The 22,814-nt window shown below is 37.5% G+C and overlaps 1 protein-coding gene across 3 annotated transcripts in view; it reads left to right on the top strand.

The window, feature by feature from the left end:
* Positions 1-22,814, top strand: part of DPP10 (dipeptidyl peptidase like 10) — a 586,236-nt gene that overhangs the window by 501,323 nt on the left and 62,099 nt on the right. For all 3 annotated transcript variants that reach the window (XM_081871497.1, XM_081871496.1, XM_081871498.1), the window contains 2 exons: positions 15,338-15,390; positions 15,473-15,554. In XM_081871497.1, coding sequence (XP_081727623.1) covers positions 15,338-15,390; positions 15,473-15,554 — 135 coding nt within the window. The remainder of the gene's footprint in view (positions 1-15,337; positions 15,391-15,472; positions 15,555-22,814) is intronic.

Here is a 22,814-nt window from a genome sequence, read left to right as displayed (position 1 = left end):
TCCACTTCAGCAATTTGGTTGCCCTTTTCTGAACATTTTCTAACTCCACAAAATCCTTTTTTCAGGTGAGGTGACCAGAACTGTGCATGCTATCCCAGAAGGCATGTATTTTAACAACTAAAACAATCCATATCATTTTAATATTATTATTTAATTTTAGTATAGAAACATTTAATTTAATCCATATTATTGGTTGTGAGACAAGAAGCTCTGGTCTGGAAGCTCCTTAGTATTTCCCAAGAAGCTTGAGTAATTATATTTAAATTAATCTGGAACCACAAAGAGAGTAAGATATTGGAAATTATCCCTGGTTCATCTCTAGAAGGGTCATTTTAGAGCTTATTACCAGGAATTAGTCAATAAATATGATCTTAATAATATTTTATAACTTATAATTTAATCTCTCCGCTATTATGTAAACTGTCATGAAAATAATCTTCATAATGGATAAACCAGAGTCCTGGTTAATGATACCAGCACTATTATAATTTATTCTAAATATACGAGCAATATGCCTGATGTTGATCCTTCTTTGAGCTGGCATGATGGTAATTAGCAAAATCATATTCCCACTTATTCCAGATTAACATAAATGATACATCCGTCTTCTGATTTTACAACCAACCATATGCTTTAATGCCAACGTTTTCATACTTGTTATTATGCAATGCAGGTTAGGCAATCATTAAAACAGCTTTTCCTTACATTAGGCAATTGGGGTTGTTAAAGTATGGCAAAATAGTGTGGAGGAGTTCCTCTCAAAATACCATTGTTATTCAAACTCCTCTGTTAGTGAACAATCCATCCTTCCTCCTCATTAAACCAGGCTTAGGGTGGAGTGTCCTTCCACCCAGTTCTCCTGCCTAAGCGGGCCCTCTGCAGGCTGCTGGTGCAACACTCCCCCTTCCAGCTGTCAAATGGGTGGGTGGACAGGAGTGCTGTTGGCAGAATGCCCACCAGTGATAGCAGATGGCCCTGAAGTGGAGCAATTAAAAGTCTGGTAGAGAGATGGGCAGAGCCAATTTGAAATCCATTAGCTCCCGAGCTGGTCACAGTGCTGTCATGTGACGGCATCAAACCCAATGGTCCTGCTACCCCACTTTCTATGTGGTCCTGCCACTCCACAGAGCACCGCTGTTGGGAATGGGAAATGATGGTGCTCATAATCTGTACTATGTTTCATTGCCAGGTGTAAGATACCTGAAGACTGTCAATCAAAGGAAGAGGAATAGAGCAAGTTCTTTTCTGGTTCCGCTTCATGCAGTAGTGGATGGCATAGTGAGCTCTGGGTGATTCTACCACTACAGCTTACTTGAAAGGGGAAGGCAGGCAACGGGGAGGTTGGTGGGTGCAAATGGACTGGCTGGCTGCTACTGGCTTTCTGACTTTATTCTCTATAGATACAGGATGATGCTCCATGTGCTGCAGGCAGCCTTCTTTCTTGGGATACTGCAGCTTTTTCCTGTGATGTGTGTGCTTCGGTTATCACATCCACATAGCTCCTTCTGCTCCCTCCTACCCTGTAACTCATCCCCTTGAAGTTCTGACCCTTCTCATGCGAGTTGTCACTCGACTTTCCCCCTTCCCTACTATACTTTTTCCTTCCTGTGACTCTGGCATCCTCATGCTAGCTCACAACTTGAACTTGTACAGTATCTTCATTTTCTTGTTGCAATCAAACAACTCTGTTTTCTTTATCTATTGAATTTCTAGAGGGAATGCTTGTTGTTTTGCTGCTGCTTTTGTTCCTTATTTTCACTCTATGGGGATTTCTTCCTCTCCCTGCAATTTGTACTCCATCACATTTTGTGGTAGGGAGGAAAGGGAAGTGATGGTCTAGAATTAGAACATTTTCTCATTACAGTCACTTTAATTAGTGCTACACTGAATGATTAACAAAAGTTGAACTTCTTAAATATGGTCTCAATATTTATCATCATCATCATCATCATCATCAGGTTGTTTCACTGAAAAATTTAGACTGAACAAAATCTCCTCCATCTCTGCTAGAAAGTAATTTGTGAACAACACCTGTGAATGGGCGGTGCTTCTTATATCACTTGACATTAAACTTATTTCCATATTTTATGGTTTGGTTTTATTTTTCTTGCAGAGACTCCAAAAGAGGCATTTTTTTACAAGATAATGTAGTAAAAGAATTTCCATTGACAGTGATATATGACGCTTTCAAATGTGGTAATGGGAAACATTTTTTGAGTAATTCACTCATCTCAAATGGTTAGGTACTAAAAGAGAAATGATTGAAATATGCATTCAAATACAGGACTAGGGATCTCAATGCTGGTAGAAATAGTAGCAAGCATAGTTGGGTTTCTCTAAAATAGTATTCATCTGCAGTGTGTATCACATTTGAACTTTTGATTAGCTGCATTGAGTTTAATTGATTGTGAATTAATTAACACTCCAAAGAAGATGACTTTTTTCATGAGATAATTAATCTTAGTGAAAAATGATAAGTAGTGCAGCATAAGCCTAAGCAGATTTTCTAGATGTGCTTTTTTGTTTAGTCTTGGTTGACAGCCTTTTTTCTTGTTAGATGAATTAGATGTCTAGAAATCTCCCTCTCTTATATTTATTTTGGCTTGGCAGCATATCGTTGTTATGGTAGCAATATTTCACAGCCAAAAGTGTTAATACTATCCATAAATTCCATCCAATGATATGCAATAGTTGCCATCAATCATGACAAGTAATTGATGTTGATTGAATAAAATAAATGTGATGCTTTAGGAGGTTATGACCTTGTCATTTAACTTCATTGTATCTGTTTGGAATCACCTCTCTTACTTCTTTTCTTTTCTTTTCTTTATTTTTCTTTTCGAACTGGTGCTGTGCTTTAAGACACCCAATAATGCTTCTGTAGGAACCCACATAACTTTATAAATTCCTGGAAGTGAAGGTAAAAAAACTTCTAGTTTGCACTTTTTAGGCCATCAAATTGAATCAGTAGACAAAATGGCAGAGAAAAGCAAAATAGTCTGTTTCTTGCAGTGTTTTCTGTTTCTTATCCCTGATTTTCTAATTCAAAGCATATTGATTCTTTTTGCTAGGCTGGGTAACTATTGGCTGGGTGCTATTCATAAGAAGGAATTATTGAATAGCAAACAATATCAGAAGTGCCACACTCCAACTGATCTGCTACTAATTCGTACTGATGCCATCTTGTTTTACTCAATGAGATGAATATATTACTGGTATATATAGAATATATAGAACTGGTCCCTTAATAATTTGATCTTCTAATTTCATTCTTATGTTGAAACTTCTAACAGTTTCTAAGAGGATTATTTGTGTGATCTTTGTATTGCAATTCTGAGTGCTGCTTATTAGTAAATGAAATAGTTCTCAAAACAAACAGTACTTCAGGGAGAGTACAACCACTTCCAAACCAGGCAGCTGACCAATTATCTGGATTCAGGAATTGAAATTAAATATAAAGCAAGCAGTGTTATATCTAATATGCTATGTAAGGTCATAAGGACATACATGATTTTCCATTATCCATTTTATCATCACAACAATCTTGTGAGGTAGCTCAGACTGAGAGACATTGACTTCCTCAAGATCACTCCATGAGCTTAGCGATATTTGCTCTGAGTGATATTTGAAGCTCAGTTTCCCTGGATTTAGTTGAACACTCTAGCCCAGAGCTTTCCAAACTTTTCTTTTTTGCCCTTTTTAAAAATATATTTTACATAACAAATTTAAATTCAAACAAATCATTCACCTCTTCATTTAGGATTCCCTGAATCCTTTGACTTCCTGCCGCCCTTCCATGGTTACCATTATCAATCTTTTTTTCCAACTGCTTATCATATTTTCTCTAATTTGTTAAAAGAATAGCAATCCATTTTTCCATTTTTTTTCATACATTATAAGCATTACTCAAATACTGCCAGGGTTTTTAGTTGTTTACAGTGTTCTCTTAATTTCCAGAGTTTTCCAAACTTTTCATGTTGGTGACACACTTTTCAGACATGCATCATTTCATAACACAGTAATTCAGTTTTACTAGCAAACCAGAGGTTAAATTGATCCTTTTCCAGCCTTGGGACGAGCTAACACTAATGTGTTGTGACACACAGTTTGGAAAGTTCTGATCTAGCCACTACACCATGGTAGCTCTCTATTTGAAAAAAGGTCCTCAAAACTCTTTTAGTTCATGCATTCTGTTCTAGGTGGATTGAGACAATATATTATGTAATGGGCTAATGTAGCTAATCACCTCCCCAGTTAGATAAAATAACTTACATTTTATTTTTTTCAGTATAGAAATATGAATGAGACCCTACCTGCAGTATGGTTGAGCCCAGTGGGTTGAATCCAGACTTTGTTCTCCACAAATGGAAGGGCTTTCATCCATGAAAGGCTTTTGATCTGTCTGATAAACCCTATTAGCAGAATGGAGAGGGAGCCTATTTTTGTTGAGCGCCTTCCCTGTAGCTCCCTATATTATTGAATGTCTTCTCCAGAAGATCCTTCTGAAATAGTGTGATGCTGAGGCTACAGGAGAAAGGGGAAATTGGTGAAACTTCCTCCCCTCTTTCTGTTAAGGGGAGCATCCTGAGTGGAATTCAATTCAGTGAATGTAACACAATGAACTTTTCTGTATGCTGCTTTATGTCTATTGTCCAATACAAGAAACTCTGAGTTCTCTGAAAGCTTCCAGTTGGTACAGAAACAAGCAGCTTGAAGACTGGTGAATAAGCCTAATAACAAGACATGCATGGAGCAGTATGTTTGTGACTGTACTCCATGTGAAATTAGGAAATACTAAGGAGCTTCCAGACCAGAGCTTACAGTGGCATTTAAATGCAAGCATCCTATTGAGCACTGCCTATAATTCTAATTGATTGGAAACATGTAAATTATTAGAATCAGGCAAAATAAAGAATGCCAGCTTCAGTTTAGGGCCCATGCATTCTCTCTGGCAAGGTATATGGCATTAAATCTGTTGGTTATCAATTTTAAGTCTTAGAACTTCATACATTATTTCTGTGCTGATGAGGGCACAATATGATTTCAGCATTGAAGAGTCATGGCATTGGAAACCAATATCTATATGAGAATTCTCAGGTTCACCAAAGGAGTGCTTGTGTGTCATGGTTCTTTCTCTAGAACCCAACATTTGGAGATTCATGGGACTATTTGCCCCAATGAGTCTACCAAGCCAAGGACTGCATCTTATATTGATAATGGTGCTTCAACATAAAATGAATTTAAACTTTATTGATGGTCTTACTAATTTATTTAGTAGATGCACTGTGAACTGGAGTGGAGATTTTCTTCTTACTATCTATCAATTCTACATTGCCATAGGCAACTGACATGCTGCTACTAATTTCAATTTATTAACTGCATCAGATGTTTTAGTAACAGGAAAGCTACAGTTCTCCCTTAGACAGAACAAGTAAAAAAATAAGTCATTTTTATTGCTGCTTGAAAATTTTCTGGGCAAATTAAGTACGGATTCTACTTTCTTTATACTGCAATCTTAGCAGTGTCAGATATCTATAAGTTAAAGCTGAGTAAGTATAGAATATTGCTTTGTTGTAGGAATGGAATGGGCCAATAAAATCTTGAGATGTGGGTAGGTATTTTGTCCTTGGTGTAGGAGTTTAGTTTTCTAAGCCAACACCAAAGGGTTTCATTGTCTCTTTCATGTTAGACTCAAAATATATCATTCAGACATCATTTAGTATATCATTAAGAAGTTACTCTTCTTTGTATCAGTATAAAAATGGAACAGCATCATATCCTATCAGCACTTATATATGTAGATTTTCAGGTGCAATTCTTTCATCACAGTTATGTGGAAAAATTGATAGTGGAAACTTGAATCATGGGGGGATGATAATGCTTCCTTTGTGATCACGTGTTTATGTTTGATTCTGTATTCTGTATAATGATTTCAGATCAGAGGCAGAATTTGCAATCCCATCTAGTCAGGATTAATTGGTACCTTGGCATCTCCTACAGCTCCATCAATGACATTTGCTGAAACAGGAATGTTTTGGACCTGTGCTGAGTTTTATAAAACTGGAGTGCTAGTTTGGGATCCTCTGGGGTCAGGGTATTTATGAAAATGTAAATTGCTGAGTTTGGGAGCTGTTTCAGATACGCCAGAAGAGTTTGTGGCTAATTTACAATTTCAGCTTTGCCCACCTAACTCAACCCTCTTCCCTATCCTTCATCCTTTTTGTACTGGATTATTCCATTCCCCTCACCCCCTCTTCCTAGAATAGTAAAAACAAAAATGCCATGCATTTACATAACTATATAAACTATAGTTAATTTAAACTTTATTGTGTTTCTCTAAGATGTAGATTATCACTGTTTTATTCCCATACAGCAGGTGTGGGGAACCTCGGACCCAGAGGTCAGATGCAGCCCTCCAAGCTAAGCTGTAGCCCACAGCACTCTGCCCAGGCCACACCCCGTCCCCAGCCACACCCCTCACTGGTCCTGCTTTGCTCCCTTCTTTTAGTGTTTTTGCCTGGCTGCAATGTGACCTCGAACTCCGATGATGCCCCTTCCTTGCCTGGGTAGAGGATAGAAAGGGGTATGTTGGCCTTGTGTAGAAAGCAGCTTGCTGTACAAAGATAACATTTACATCAATCATTCCACCCATTTTTCCTCTGGCCACTGGCATGTGGTTCCTGGATTGCTGCCCGGAAAGAAATACTGCCCTCAGGCTGAAATATGTCCAACACCCCTGTACAAGACACCACCTGATATCTATCTCCCTCCAAGAACCTTGAAATTATTCTGAGGGTTGCTGAGCATAATCGCAAATCTTTTATTTAAGGACTTGCCTGCCAATCAATCAATCTTTCTCTTTTTCTATAATAAATTTGTATATTCTTTTATTCTAAGGTTGTCTGTTGAGGGATTGCTAATTCATTTTAGTATGGTATTAGGGAAATGTAATTTGCCCCATTGTGTCCAATGAGATTTACTCCAGGGTTTACAGGATTGTCTCTGTAGACTGTTATGGTTGTCTTCACCCTTGGTACTGCTGGGTGACTGGACAACACGGATGGGCCTGCTACCGGAATGGAATAAGCAAGCGTCAGCTGCATGTCACAAGTCAATGGAGATCAAATAACAGGGAAATTGGATCAGAGGCTAAGCAACAGATATAGAGGATGTGATCAGGGCACTTGAGTTGCCTGGGTAAAGATTAAAGGTGCTTGTAATCGAGTGAAATCAAAGGGTTGAGAAATCGAGAGTGGGTGTCTACTGCAAATGTTGAAGTGCCTTAAGATATAGATTTGGTAATCTCTGTTTAACTGACTGAAAATAAAAAATATCAACACTATATATATGTATATGTGTGTGTGTGTGTGTGTGTGTGTGTGTGTGTGTATTAAACAAAACTGAAGGGAAGTGTTATAATTCTTTCATTCCTTTTTGCATCAGCAGCTAATAGCTTCTTACTTCTATAACACATTTGTCTGTCCATTTTACACTTACTACTGAACCTCTAATTAGATAAACACTCTTTGTATTTAGTGAAATTATTTGCAAATACAACAGAAAGGTTTTATGCCTTCTTTGTGTGTATCAGTGAAGTACAGAATCATAGAATCTTAGAATTGTAGATCTGGAAGGGACCCCAATGTTCATCTAGTCCAACCCCCTGCAATGCATATTCAGTATGACATCATGAAAAGGAGGCACCTAGACTTTGTTTAACTATTGTAGTAATGCTTTGAAATAAACAACTGTTCACACAGGGCTGAAGTGTAATTCTAGGATATCTATAAAATCTGCATTTTTTTAGTTTATAAGTGGTACTTTCAGCAAAAGCCTCATAAATATTTAAAAGATTTTTCACTAAACATAAATGCAGATTAATTAAATGGAATATAGAATACTTTACTGCATGTATATAAAATAAAATTGATTCTAAAGCACATTTGACAACTAATACTTTTTAAAATATAAGTTGTTGGCAATATAATAGCAGCCTTTTAGAAATACTAAATATAAACATGCAAATGTATGTTATTGTAAATACAGTAAGTTTCTTATTTCCATATTTAAACCTAGAAAAATCACCATATTAAAATATGCATGTAATCTTCCTTTGACTTTAATATTTATATTACTGATGATACTGTACTAATTACCTGTTAAATCATACCTGCAGTCATCCTTGCAAGTATGGCTGCTTTTCTATGATAGCTGGAGATGTTTTTCCATATGACTTGAGAGTTCATTTGAAAGCCGCAATCATGTGAGCATGATCAAGTGAGTACACTTGGTCTTTGTCATTGAACCTTTAACTTCCTCCCATGGGAATGCTATTTTGCATTCCATTGACCCAAATGATTGTCCCACTAACATGTTGTCTCATTCGACACTGTGCTCTCCTCACCATGTGGGGACGAACCAGTTTCCACGCAGACTGGGGTTCTTATAATGAACACTTACTCAAACGTTCCTAATTAATTTCAAATTCAGTGGCTTTATGTTGGTATCACACCACTTTAAAGAAGACGATGACTTTAAAGCCTGCTGCAGAATGTCATTGGAACTCCAGTTCATTGGCATAATTGCATACATGGATAGCTGGCACTGGTGCATACTTGCGGTTTCCGACCCCTATGGTTGTAATTTCATGGGCAGTCATTTAATTTTATCCTGATTCTAATTTTTAAGCTGTATTTTAATCAATTGTTTGTGTTTTAATGTATTTGACATTTGATGTTAGCTGCCCTGAGCCCAGTCTTGGCTGGGAAGGGCGGGGTATAAATAAAAATTTACTTACTTTAGTTGTTGGACTGCCAGTTAGAGTGTTGGACCTGGGTTCAAATTCCTAAAGAAAAAAGATTTAAGATCGCAGAAAGTCAGGAAGTCAGTAAATTTCTACGTAGATATGAGAAAGACCTTGGGAAGATGGAGGACAGAGGCGGGGGGAGGGGTGGAGGGAGGGAGGAGACAGGTGTCGCAGGATCGGGAGGAGGGGAGGCTGGGAGGGGCTTGGAAGGAGAGGATGAAGAGGAGGGGGAGGGGAGTGAGACAGGGGAGGAAGAAGGTGGTGAAGAAGAGGAAGAAACAGAAAGCGAAACCACCCGAATTTAATTTGGTAAAACTCAAATAGGAAAATCACTGATTTTAGTACTAGACAAGAGTAATAATGAATCTTAAAATTCTAACATGGAATGTAAACGGTTTGAATGACAAAACTAAAAGGAATAAAATTGCAAATGCTATGAAAAAGAAAAGATTGGATGTAATCTGTATGCAAGAGACTCATGTAGCCAAAAAGCACAAACATGTCTTGTCAAACAAGAACCTAGGAACAGAATTTATAAGCTCTTCGTCAGAGAAAAAAAAAGGAGTAGTAACATATGTTGATGAAAGATGGGAACCTAAACTGATCTATAAAGATGAAGAAGGAAGGATTTTGGGAGTACAAATTAACTTCCAGGGGGAAAAAATCAATATTGTAAATATATATGCCCCAAATTCAAATAGATTAGAATTTTTCAAGAAACTGGAACAAGTCCTAATAAAATTAGAAAATAATAGGTTGTTGTTATTGGGTGACTTTAATGCTGTATCTACACCAGAGATGGATAGACAAACAGAAAAGAAAAAACGAAACCAAGGAAAACTTCCAAAATCATTCCAAGATTTGGAAGAGAATATGGATCTTATAGACATTTGGAGACATAAGCACCCAACAGAAAAGCAGTTCACTTTTTTTTCAGAGGTACATAAAAGTTGGGGTAGAATAGACCAAATATGGTCCTCGAGGGAACTCACATTAAGAGCTACTAAATGTGAAATTCAACCGAGAACCCTCTCCGATCACAATCCAATAACACTGGAAATAAAAGGTCCAACACAAGGAGGTTTCAGGTGGAGGTTAAATGAATATTTATTAGACAATGATGAAGTTATTGAAAAAGCCAAAGCCACCCTAAAAGAATATTTTGATTTGAATCTTAATGTAGGAATAAATTCAGAAGTAGTATGGGATGCCAGTAAGGCGGTCCTAAGAGGTTTCTTCATCCAACAAAACAGTTACAAGAAGAAAATAAGACAGCAAAAGAAGGAAGAAATTCTCAAACAGCTTAGAGAATCAGAGAAAAAACTAACAGACAACCCGAAAGACGAACAAAGCATACAAACAATAAAAATATTACAAACACAATATTCGATGCTAATGAACCAAGAAATTGAATGGAAAGTTAAGTTAATGAGGCAGAGATATTTTGAATCGGCAAACAAAACTGGGAAACTACTAGCCTGGCAACTGAGGAAAAGACAAAAACAGAATGTGATAAACAAAATAAAAGTAGGGGAAGAATTGATAGAGGACCCAAAGAAGATACAGGAAAATTTTCTTAAATTTTATGAGAAGTTATATAAAAAAGGAGAAGAAGATTTAATTCAGATAGAGGAGTATCTCAAAAACTGTGAAGGAAAGACTGTAACAGAAGAAGAGAGATCTCAACTAAACAGACCCATAAGAATAGAAGAAATTCAGGTGGCGATTAAAAAAATGAAGTTAGGGAAAGCTCCGGGACCGGATGGTTTATCGGCAAAATACTATAAAGTTTTGGAAAGTCAACTGACACCAGCGCTTTGTAAGACATTGAATAATATCCTGAAAGGAGGTAAAATACCTGAGTCTTGGAGGGAGGCATTTATAACGCTAATTCCAAAACCGGACACAGACAAATTGAACATTAAAAATTACAGGCCAATATCTCTATTAAATAACGACTATAAAATATATGCAGACATCATGGCAAGCAGACTAAAAAAGTGCCTAGCAAATTTAATCCATAAAGACCAGGCGGGTTTCCTCCCGAACAGGTTTTTGAAAGACAATGTAAGACACGTTATAAACATAATTGAATATTTGGAGATTAACAACGAGATACCGGCGGCACTGATTTTCATAGACGCCGAAAAGGCGTTTGATAATGTCTCTTGGGCGTTTTTAATAAAATCTATGGAAAAGGCTGGGATAGAGGGAGAATTCCTAAAAGGAATACAGGCAATATATTCAACACAATTGGCAAAATTGGTAATAAATAATAATCTTACAAATACATTTAAAATAGAGAAGGGAACAAGGCAGGGGTGCCCTCTCTCCCCGCTCTTATTCATCATGGTGCTTGAAGTCCTGGCGAACAAATTAAGATCGATACCAGAAATACAAGGAATTAAAATAGGGCTGAAGGAATACAAGCTAAAAGCCTATGCGGACGATCTGATGTTATCTCTGGAAGAGCCGCAAAGAAGTATTGGTAAAGCGCTGGAGGTTTTAGAAGATTACGGCAAATCATCAGGCTTTATATTGAATAAAATAAAGACAAAGATGCTAATAAAGAATTTAGGAAAGGTGGAAAAAGAAAAATTAGAGAGAAAATATGGCATATTGGTAGCAAAAAAAATAAAATATTTAGGAATATGGCTTACATCAAAAAATATAAATTTAATTGAAGACAATTATTCGACAACATGGAAAGAAATCAAAAAAGATATGGATGTCTGGAATAGAGTCAATCTCTCATGGATGGGTAGGATGGAGGCAATAAAGATGAATGTCCTTCCAAAAATGCTGTTTTTATTCCAAAACATTCCTGTAATTAGAGGGTCTAAATTATTCAAAGACTGGCAGAAAACCCTTTCAAGATTCATATGGCAGGGAAGGAGGCCAAGGATCAGATTTAAATTACTCACGGACCGAAAGGAGAGAGGAGGACTCGCAGTCCCTAACCTAAAATTGTATTATGAAGCCGCCTGCCTATGTTGGGTTAAGGACTGGATAACATTGGAAGATTCTGACCTATTGGACTTGGAAGGGGCAGACAATAGGTTTGGCTGGCATGCCTACCTATGGTCAAACAAGGAAAAAGCCCACAAGGGGTTCTCAAATCATATTATCAGGGGCCCACTATATGAAGCCTGGGAAAAAAACAAAAAGTTGTTGGAATGGAGAACACCTTGGTGGTTGTCCCCAACAAACATCCTAATAATTAAAAAAATTAACATGGAAGAGCCAAAATTAACATATGAAGATTTACTGGTAAGATCAGAAGACAGTTGGAAACTAAGACCATATGAGGAGCTGAAGGGGAAGTTGACAAGCTGGCTACAATATCATCAAATCAACGCAATATGGACAGAAGACAAAAAAATTGGAATGAATGACAAGAAATCGAAATTTCAGACAGAAATAATAGAAAGTAAATCTAAGTTACTATCCAAAATGTACAATATATTACTAGATTGGGATACAAAAGACGAAGAAATTAAAGAAGTTATGGTGAAGTGGGCGATAGATCTGGGGCATAACATAGAATTGGAAAAATGGTCAAAGCTGTGGAATGAGGGAATAAAATTTACGGCGAGTGTTGCAATTAGAGAAAATTTAGAGAAGATGATATATAGATGGTACATAACACCAGAGAAACTAAATAGGATGTACAAGACTGGTAATAAGGCCTGCTGGAAATGCAAAATAAAAGAAGGTAATTTTATACACATGTGGTGGACATGTGAGGAAATTAAAAAATTTTGGAACATGATATATAATGAGTTAAAAAAAATATTTAGATACACGTTCCCTAAAAAACCAGAGGCCTTTTTATTAGGTATGATTGGGGAGGAAATTAGGAAAGAAGATAAAACTTTATTCCAATATTCAACAGCAGCGGCCAGAATGTTAATCGCTCAAAACTGGAAAAGTACCCATATACCAACCGTAAGGGAGTGGCAAACAAAACTATACGATTTTGTTGAATTGGCAAGAATGACGCAGAGAATCAGAGACCAAAAGAATACAAAGTTGAATAATGATTGGTCTAAATTCATGGCATACATAGAAATTAACTTTAAAAACCTACCAACTATAGCAGGTCTAATATAAAACTTCCGATGTGTAAACTAACAATCAATATCAGCGGTAAAAATGATATTTAAAAAAAAAAAAAATTAGAAATCCGAAATCAATAGGGAAGGAAGTCAGATAGTGTGTGATCTGTATTGGCCTAATGTTTATTTTTTATTTCTATCTTTTTTATTTTTTCTCCTTTTTGACCTGTCCCCTTTTTTTCTTTTTTGTGATGGTGCCCTTACATTTTTTTTTTATTTAATGTTCTGTGTTTTACTTTTTTGTGAGTATGTGAAGAACGAAACTTAATAAAGAGAATTAAAAAAAAAAAAAAAAAAAAAAAATTCCTACTGAGGCATGAAGCCCACTGGGTGACCTTGGACCAGTCAGTGTGTCACCACCTTGAGCTCCTGTGTTGATGTTTGCATGCCCAGAATAGGGTGTCAGAGCAGTAAATGACAGAGGCTTTGATGGGTTGAACAATGCCACAACTTTTATTTTGGTTACAACAACCATGGCAGAGTGCAAGATCTATTCAATGTGCAGCCCCCTTACTGTCCAATGTCCACGGCCCCTAGCTCATGGGCTGAAGTATATAGGCCCACATCAGCATAGTCTAGTCCCAAGCAGCTTGGGAGTGCTGCAACCCAGCACAAGGCAACATCCCACTATCCCTTAAGGCAGTGTTTCCCAAACTTGGGTCTCCAGCTGTTTGGGAACTACAACTCCTACCATCCCTAGCTAGCAGGACCAGTGGTGAGGGATTATGGGACCTGTAGTCCAAAAACAGCTAGAGACCCAAGTTTGAGAAACACTGCCTTTAAGAAGATCTTCCACTGGGGAGCGGGGAGCTGATCCCTTGCTTTATTCAACAACAGAACTTGGCCAATGCCTCTACTGCTAAGGGAAATTGTGAAATAAAAATATATATCAATATCATATAGCACTGTTACTATAAGGAATGAAAAAAGCCCACAGGTAAAAGTAACCAGTGTCTGTCTAATACCATAGCACAGTGTATCTTGAGGAACAGACAAAACAGCAAAATGAACCAGATAAACAAAAACAAAGCACAACCTCTGTAACTAGGGTAGGAGACTGGGGAAGTCTTTATCACACTGGGCTGGGCCTATTTTACTAGACCATGAGCCAACCAGAGAAAAGCTAATCCACTCCCAGGCCTGCCTCCCCTCCCCTGGGAAGCCAAGCTGAAGCCAATTACCCACCTGAAGTTGGGCTTGTCCACATTCCAACCCAGCTGTTTCTCGTTGCTGCAGTGGCTGTAAAGCCATGCTTGTTTGAAGTCAAACAGCAGTGTTTCCCACCTTCACCGTGCTTGGGTGCAATTTGGGAATTTCCAGGTAAGGTGGGAAATTGGGCGATACAACTGTATTTAGAGTTTCATTCCAGAAATTTGAGTGTCTGCTTTTTTGTAGTTGTTCTGAGCTGTCCATGTATTGCATATATTAGATCAGCCTCTATTTTAATTGAATGCTAATACAGTTCTGTGCTTTATTAAATACTGCTTACCGGTACATATCAACATTCTTGGGAAAAATATTTGAAGTACTTAATTTATAATGTGCCTGTAGGTTTGAAAACATCTCATATAGGAATTATTTTTAGTTTGTTGGTCTACAGAAATAGTTTTGATGGAGTATTGTCCTTATTAATTTGTAGCTGTAGTTCCCTGCTTCAGCTGAAATTTAGATTAAGCTTTGGAAAACCTTATAATAATTAGTAAGAATTCAGTGTAACAAATGGGTTTTTCCCCCTAGCCAAATATGTTTGTATAAAATAATTATTCTGAATCAAAAGTACAAGAAGCAGGTTTCCAAGGGCAGTTATTTATCTTTACTGCAGTTTTGCAGGCATGATTCATAGTGGTTTTAGAACTAAAAAATGTTTTAAAAGGTAGAATTATGGATGTTAAGATCCCAAGGGTGTTTGTGTTTATTTGTTTGAACTGCACAAACAAGAAAAAAAATCTAGGCTACAATTCAGCACAAAAATCATGTGGTCTCCGGTGACACTTTATCCTGACCGTATTCACACACATGCAAGTACCTCTCTGGACTTTTCCTTCCGTAATTGTTTAATGCTTCATAACTCACACAGCTGAATGTATGATTCCACTGGGAAGTATTGTGCTCATGATAATGTTTGAAAGTTCAATCTTTAGTATTTGATCTGTGGTGCATATTCAAAGATGCATGTCACTGAATGGTGTTATACTCATTAAGTGACAATAAACATGTACTTGTGAACTGGAACAAAGAGCACTAACAGCTAAAGATAGCACAGCTTAGCACAGACCAAGCCCACTTATGCAAGCCTGCCATGTCAATTTAGACAATGGGATATATAACATCATGAATAAAAGTTTTCTTCTCCCCAAGTTTTCCAAATGTATCCCATGACGGTGCTCATGTCTACTTTTTCTTTGTTTTACAGGTTTTTCATTACTCATATACGGCTTCATATGTGATATATAACATACGTACGAGGTAAGATGGTGTTATATAGATGCTGTTCTGTGCCATGTAATGGTGCAAATGTGTTCAAGTAAAATGTTTACCTTTTTTCAAGGGAAGTTTGGGAGTTAAACCCTCCGGAGGTAGAGGATTCAGTTTTACAGTATGCAGCATGGGGTGTACAAGGCCAGCAACTGGTAAGACAAATAATTTTCATATTTATCTGTGGTTGTGCTTTAAAGGGGCTGTTAAGTGGGGGGATAAAATATAAAGGAATGATGGTTATTATTATGGATTTCTAAGCATTTAGTCCTTTTATATGTTCTAATCCACTTGAGGTTTCCTTTCAAATAAGGATCTACTGCACAAACATTTGAGAATAAGGAGACAAAACACTAGATTTCAGATTAAATAAACAACTTTATTCATTAATTAATTAACCTGCAGTAGGCTGTGATATATATACCTATCTACCAGCATCCCCATGAACTTGTGATGTAGTTGGCTGAATGGCACCTCTGCCCACAGAGCAAGCCACGTATCCTTCACACCTCACACATCCAGTGACCATCCCTTTGGGCTTATTATTTTTTCTTGTTGAAGTAGACAAACCCCTGTCCTTATTTTGAGCTCAGTAGCTCTGAGAGACAAGTCTAGGGATTCCACATTTACTGTCTAAGTGACATCTCTTGAGTGCTCCCAGGGAGGAAAAGAGAGTATAATTGCAAAGAAGTATAAATCTCGGAAAATTAGAATATCGTGGAAAAGTTCGTTTATTTCAGTAATTCAACTTAAAAGGTGAAACTAATATATGAGATAGACTCATGACATGCAAAGCGAGATATGCCAAGCCTTTATTTGTTATAATTGTGATGATCATGGCGTACAGCTGATGAAAACCCCAAATTAACAATCTCAGAAAATTAGAATATTAAATGAAATCAGCAAAACAAGGATTGCAAATAGACCAATATTGGACCTCTGAGAAGTAGAAGCATGCAAATGTACTCAGTACTTGGTTTGGGCCCCTTTTGCATCAATTACTGCCTTAATGCGGCGTGGCATGGATGCTATCAGCCTGTGGCACTGCTGAGATGTTATGGAAGACCAGGATGCTTCAATAGCAGCCTTCAGCTCTTCTGCATTGCTCGTTCTCATGTCTCTCATCTGTCTCTTGTTAATGCCCCATAGATTCTCTATGGGGTTCAGGTCAGGCACGTTTGCTGGCCAATCAAGCACAGTAATCCCATGGGCATTGAACCAGGTTTTGGTACTTTTGGCAGTGTGGGTAGGTGCCAAAGTCCTGCTGGAAAATGAAGTCAGCAACCCCATAAAGCTCGTCTGCAGAAGGAAGCATGAAGTGCTCCAAAGTCTCCTGGTAGACGGCTGCGTTGACCTGTGTTGACCCTGAACTCAATGAAGCACAGTGGACCAACACCAGCTGATGACATGGCTTCCCAAATCAACACAGACTGTGGAAACTTCACACTGGACTTCAAGCATCTGGCATTGTGTGCCTCCCCATTTTTCCTCCAGACTCTGGGTCCTTGGTTTCCAAATGAGATGCAAAAGCTGCTCTCATCAGAAAAGAGATTTGGTGAACCATGTCATCAGCTGGCCCAATCCCAGCTTTCTTGCCATCCAACAACATTTTTACAAGTTCTTTTGCAGGGCTTGTTGTGAAATTAAGTCCAAATGTTGAAAAGAAAGGAATGCCCATCAATGGAGGTGGGTAGGTCAAATATTTTATTGAGGTGGGCCAAAGGGACCTGGGCCCTTAGGAGTTGGTGAAAACACAAACATATTCAAAAATGAGTATGTTTTATTGTTGCCTTGGGTTGTGATCTTGGAGCTGGGCACACACATGCAGCTTCTGATAAGAGACAGAAATTTTCTAATAGTCTATACAGTCAAGCACTTGGTAAGGATATACTGCTTCATGTATCGTTAATCAAGATTGCATGAATGGTGAAAAATGCCTCTGGTTAGGATGTATCACATTAAACAAATAGGGGCAGGAAACAGTGCTGAAGGGAGAAGTAATTGCATCCATCTGGAACATGATTGGTAATGTTTAAATAATTAACTATGCTAATTTATCAATACATCAGAGCATAACGACAAAATTAAATATGTCGGAAATATGAGGAGAGCAGCTAACTGAAGCATGCACTCTTGACAGAAAGGCAGGTAAAAGTACAGAAGACATAAAGGTTTCCCTATATATGCTGCAAGATGTTACCAGGAAGAGTGGGCTTATTTCTTCACACTTGGCTGTATAACACAGGCAGCTAACAATATAATGGAACATAACCAAGAACACCCCTTGTGACTGTTGCTTCATCAAATTGCACATCCCTGAAACATTTGAAAAAGACTGTGTGTGTGTGGAAGCAAAGAATGATTTTGTCTAATTGTTACGTATGGAAGGGTAGGGAAATATTTGAACAGATAAACAAGATGGCTAGGAATTAAGATTCCTGGGGGGGGGGGGAGAAGGCTAATGTCATGTATTTTGGCTAAACATAGACTTGGAATCATAACCTTATGCAATTGTCTAAGAGGTGCACAGTTGTGTTGGTGTAAATTATGAGCTTGTGATACTGTAGTATGACCCATTTTAAAACTGCAGTATGACCCATTTTAAAAATTGTTTGGGTGAATATAAAACCTTAGCAAAATGTGTATCTAAACTAGTTAAGCAGGATTCACCTAACCAGTCCCATCAGCGGAAGTGCTACATGAGGATATCCATTTGCGCAACGGAGCTTCCTCCTCCCTCTGTGCACTCCAAAATGAGTTCTGGTCACTGAATCCTGAGCCAAAACTGAAACCAGCTGTTAAGGGTACTCTGGTAAAGGGGTCCAAGAAAAAGACCCAGACAGGGGTTAACAGGCTTTAAAATGTTGGCCGAGATGACTGGCAGAATCCGAGACCTGGGAGAAGAGAGGGTTGAAGAAGACTGGAAGAAATTTAAGATTTATCTACAAAAATATTGTAATTTGGTTGAATGTTAAGAAGGATGCTAGATCATAAACAATTGTCCACCACTGAATTAGATTTGAATTTGACGATAAGTGAGATTAAGGAAAATATAATTTTTTTGGAGAACTGCTAGATTTTATTTAAATGAGCGGATATAAGGTTTTAAACAAGATGAAAATTTGCTTGAAAAATTTTATAACGATGTAAGTGGGAGCGGGAGACGTGAGGGAGTCCAAAGAAGTGATGAAACTATGTTATGATATAAGTAATGTTGTTTATTATTTATGTATTGTATTCAAAAACTTTAATAAATATTTATATATATATATAAAAAATAACAGGCTTTAAAATGTCACAAGTGGTGGTGTAGCAGGTCTGCCTTTATTTGATCTGAACACAGGAGGATCCCTTAACCCAGAATCAACCCTAAAGGAGCAATCAACCAGCAATTGGGCTAGGACTTACACCTGTGGTCAATAAAGTTGTGGCCATATTTATCTCAAGCTCTTTTCCTATCTTTACTGGTATTCTCACACCGCCTGCCCCCCGTGAACCCGGGCTCACTGCGCCTGGTCTTGCAATCCAGACAACCAGCTTTTATATGTATATGGTGGTAAGTTACCACTTGGCAAATGGTAATGCCACATTAAGCTATGGTTTCTCCATGTTACCTGCTCTTTTGGTCTTTGGTTTTGTTTGCTAGCAAAGGGGAGTGGGGACAACTTAGAAGATGTGTTGCAGAAAGTATTGTCACTTTTTAGGGAACACTAATAGCTCAGTTGTCCCCAAAGCAAGTTTTCAAGGAAACAGTTAGCTTCTTCCCATCTTCACTCCACAGCGCTGAGGCAGTTGCTGAGTTACAGGGAAGACAATAGCAAGACAGGTATATGCTATTTGCCTTCTGTATATTGTCTCTGTTGGGAAAGATGGAGGGCACAAGGAGAAGGGGATGACAGAGGATGAGATGGTTGGACAGTGTTCTCGAAGCTACCAGCATGAGTCTGACCAAACTGCGGGAGGCAGTGGAAGACAGGAGTGCCTGGCGTGCTCTGGTCCATGGGGTCACGAAGAGTTGGACACGACTAAAAGACTAAACAACAAATATTGTCTCAGGAATGGAATCTTTTCCATCCTTCCAATCTTCCTTTATCCTAAAAAGAAAGCCTATATTTCTTCTGGTGTGAGTTCTGGCCTATTCTAAGAGCATTCGTGGTCTCTCAAACATTTAGGCTTTTCATTGGTGTTGCATATTTATTTTCTAAACTCTGATTTTGTGAAAAGAATTAATTCTGCCCTTGTTTATTTTTTTAAAAAGTTTGCTTTTCTGTTAAATCAGATTAACACATGCTATATTACAGTCAAACATAGGATAATAAGAAAGGAATAGCATAAATATAAGACATATATAGTTGAATAGATACAAATACCAGCTTTTCAGGCAGAGGTGGTAATTTAAATTGGGAAAACAACACTGGAGGAAAGGTTTCACTTTTTTAAAAAAAATCCCAATGCAATTGCTCCATTCCAGTTTGGAAAATTGGATTAGAAGAAACACCCAGAAGCAATATGAATATTTGTCTCTCAGAGAGATAAACCACAAGCCTGAGATTTAATGTAATGCTAAGCCAAATGATGGCTTAGGTCCAGTAGTACAGGAGCCGTTCAAAAGGAGGAGCAAAACAGCCGTGAATTTTCCTGTTAGTAACCACATTCTCATGTGCCTATGTTTAGCCATTTGGCTTAATGTTAGCTGAAAACCAGGTCTACTTCTGTTCACTTTTTAAATCTTTGGAAATTCTCCAACCAACCTGTGTAAAAGGTTTAATGTCCCTGATTCTTGCATTTGCTTGCATCCTTAGGAATCATGGTGGAATAGCATGCTGGATAAATCATTTCATTGTAGAAGCTTAATTCCTATTAGTTATATAACATATTCCAACTTTCAAAATATAGTTATCACACAATGCAACACATCTGTTGTGGGGTTTTTTGGGAAGATACTGAGTTACAAGTTTATATCACCATAATTAGTATTTAGTACCCTTGGAATTTTTAGAATACTCTGTTGGGATTTTTAAAATTTATTTGCAATGTAAAGAGGGGGAAATATGACAAAGTTCATGAGCCAAGTGGGAAATTAATTAATGATAATGAAGCCTCTTTATAAATAAATATTTTAAAGGTGCTATTTTTATTTGTGGTGTTTTTTTCAAAGCCTTTTGCTAAGCTGCTAGATGAAACAGCATTAAATCATGAATAGAACTATCAAAAGATTTCCTGAATACTTATTTTTCATTCTTGTCCTAATGAGACAAATAGTAATAGCAGTGACAGAAAGATAAAATGCTTATTGAATATATTATGAAAACCATGTGTTGATAACTGAGTTGTAATTAGGAATCAACCCCAGGAATTTTTTTTCAATGGATGTGGGTAAAGAGTTTCCAGCCACGCTCCCTAATTGCATTTGTGTGCACTTGTCTTTATATGTGACTTATTGGGGCATCTGAGGGATTATTTGTGAGAAAAATGCATGGTTAGATGACGAAGGCTCATCTAATAAGAACCCTTAAGGAGTCTGCAACTGTTCCTTTCAGATACATCAAAGCCAGTTTGGTGTGAATTCATCATTTACTTACTTAATTACCAGAGCTTCACATTTTAATATAAGCATTGACTTTCACAAGAAAATAACACAAAGCAAGCAGATCCTTGTTGTAGCAGCAGAAATTCTGCAATTCCAGCAATACCTACTTTGGGAGGCTAAATCTGTATAGCTGCCATTGCAGAGGGAAATCAGCTTTGAATGTGGACTTTGTTGCATTCTTTAGAGACCTGATTTCATTTCTGCAATGATTCTTGCCCCTTCACTGCCTCAATTCTTTCAAACTATGTCATTAAATACTTCCTAAATTTTGCAGGATGGGTCACTGAATTCTAAACTAGGTGGGTTTTCCCCCCTGGGCACCAGATGTATGTTCAAACCACAATTAAATGCAAAAAGTTGCATCTGCATGACTAACTCAGACCATCCCCCATAAACAGTATTTTTATTTTTATTTGCTTCAAACTGCATGCCATACATTGTCTCCTTTATAATGATGGCTGTGTTTTGGCTATAACAACAGTGGCCTGTCTCATATCCAATTCCAAAGATTTGGAGTATATTTATTTGCACAAGCAATTCTGAGACCACCTGGGACCTGCTTTATGTTAGTTCTTGCCACAACTCATCTTATTCAAAAGTATGTCTGTATGTTGAGGCTGGGGAGAGACATTTCTAGCTGTGTTCTGATGAATATGTGTCATTCCATGTCCCAGATATGCGTAACCAATGAAACACCAATTGAGATGTAATAGTCCTCTAGGTAATGTGCAGTTGTAAAAATTATAATGCTAAAGCACAACTGTCAGATAGATAATGGCATTGCTGCAACTCAAGCAGAGCAGAGATAATACAGAGCCCTTTCCCGTTTTCTTAAGATTCTATATGCCACACTTATCCTAGCCACATTTAGGGGTTTTGCCCAATGAGCTGTGATAGACTAATGAGATTCTGAGAAAGAAACAAAGTACCTTTAATGAACCTATCTGAATACACCTCTCCCACTCCCATATATTTTATGTTTTTGTCTTAATTAAGGACTCCCACTGTGACAAGCTGTAATTGTATCATTCACATTTCTTAGAAGAAGAAGTACCACTGGTGAATGGGTGAAATAATTGCTGGTATTTATTATGATTGTGCATTGTTATTTGATAATGGTGTCACTGTCAATGTTACATGTAGGTTTTGAACACAAAGCCTACAAGACATGGACAAGTTTTTTGCTATCTCTGTATTTCTGAAGCAAGGGGAAGATTTGTTGATCACACTCCTTCTTAAGGTTAACCTTTTAGATCACTTGAATTTGATGACATGTTTCAGAAGTTTAAAAGTCCTTCAGGATATTTTTATTTATTCATTTATATTTTATTATTATTTGTATCATTTATACCCTACCCTACATCCAGAGATTTTGTGACCGGTGAAAAGAATATCATTCTAAAAATGTACACTCCCTAATAATTAAGAGCAGAATAAAATGCACCTAACAATTCATCACAGAAACTGTAAAAGAACACTGTCATTCCAGCTGGGCATTATTAACTTTCAAAGGTATGACTGAAGAGCCACATTTTAAGGTACATCTGAGTGAAAACAGATACTTGCTAAATTTCAAAGGGGAGAGCATTCCACAATTAAAGTATCACATTTTTTCCTAGTAGCACCTTAAAGACCAACTAAGTTAGTTCTTGGTATGAGCTTTCGTGTGCATGCACACTTATAACTTAGTTGGTCTTTAAGGTGCTACTGGAAGGAATTTTTTTATTTTGTTTTGACTATGGCAGACCAACACGGCTACCTATCTGTAACTGGAACATTTTTTCCTGTTTATGGTGCTTTTTTATTATTATGAGGAATACTTTGA

The sequence above is a fragment of the Podarcis erhardii genome, assembly GCF_964252035.2.
Source record: "Podarcis erhardii genome assembly, chromosome: 1".
Taxonomy (NCBI): Eukaryota; Metazoa; Chordata; class Lepidosauria; order Squamata; family Lacertidae; genus Podarcis; species Podarcis erhardii.
This window is presented reverse-complemented; position numbering and strand designations above follow the sequence as displayed.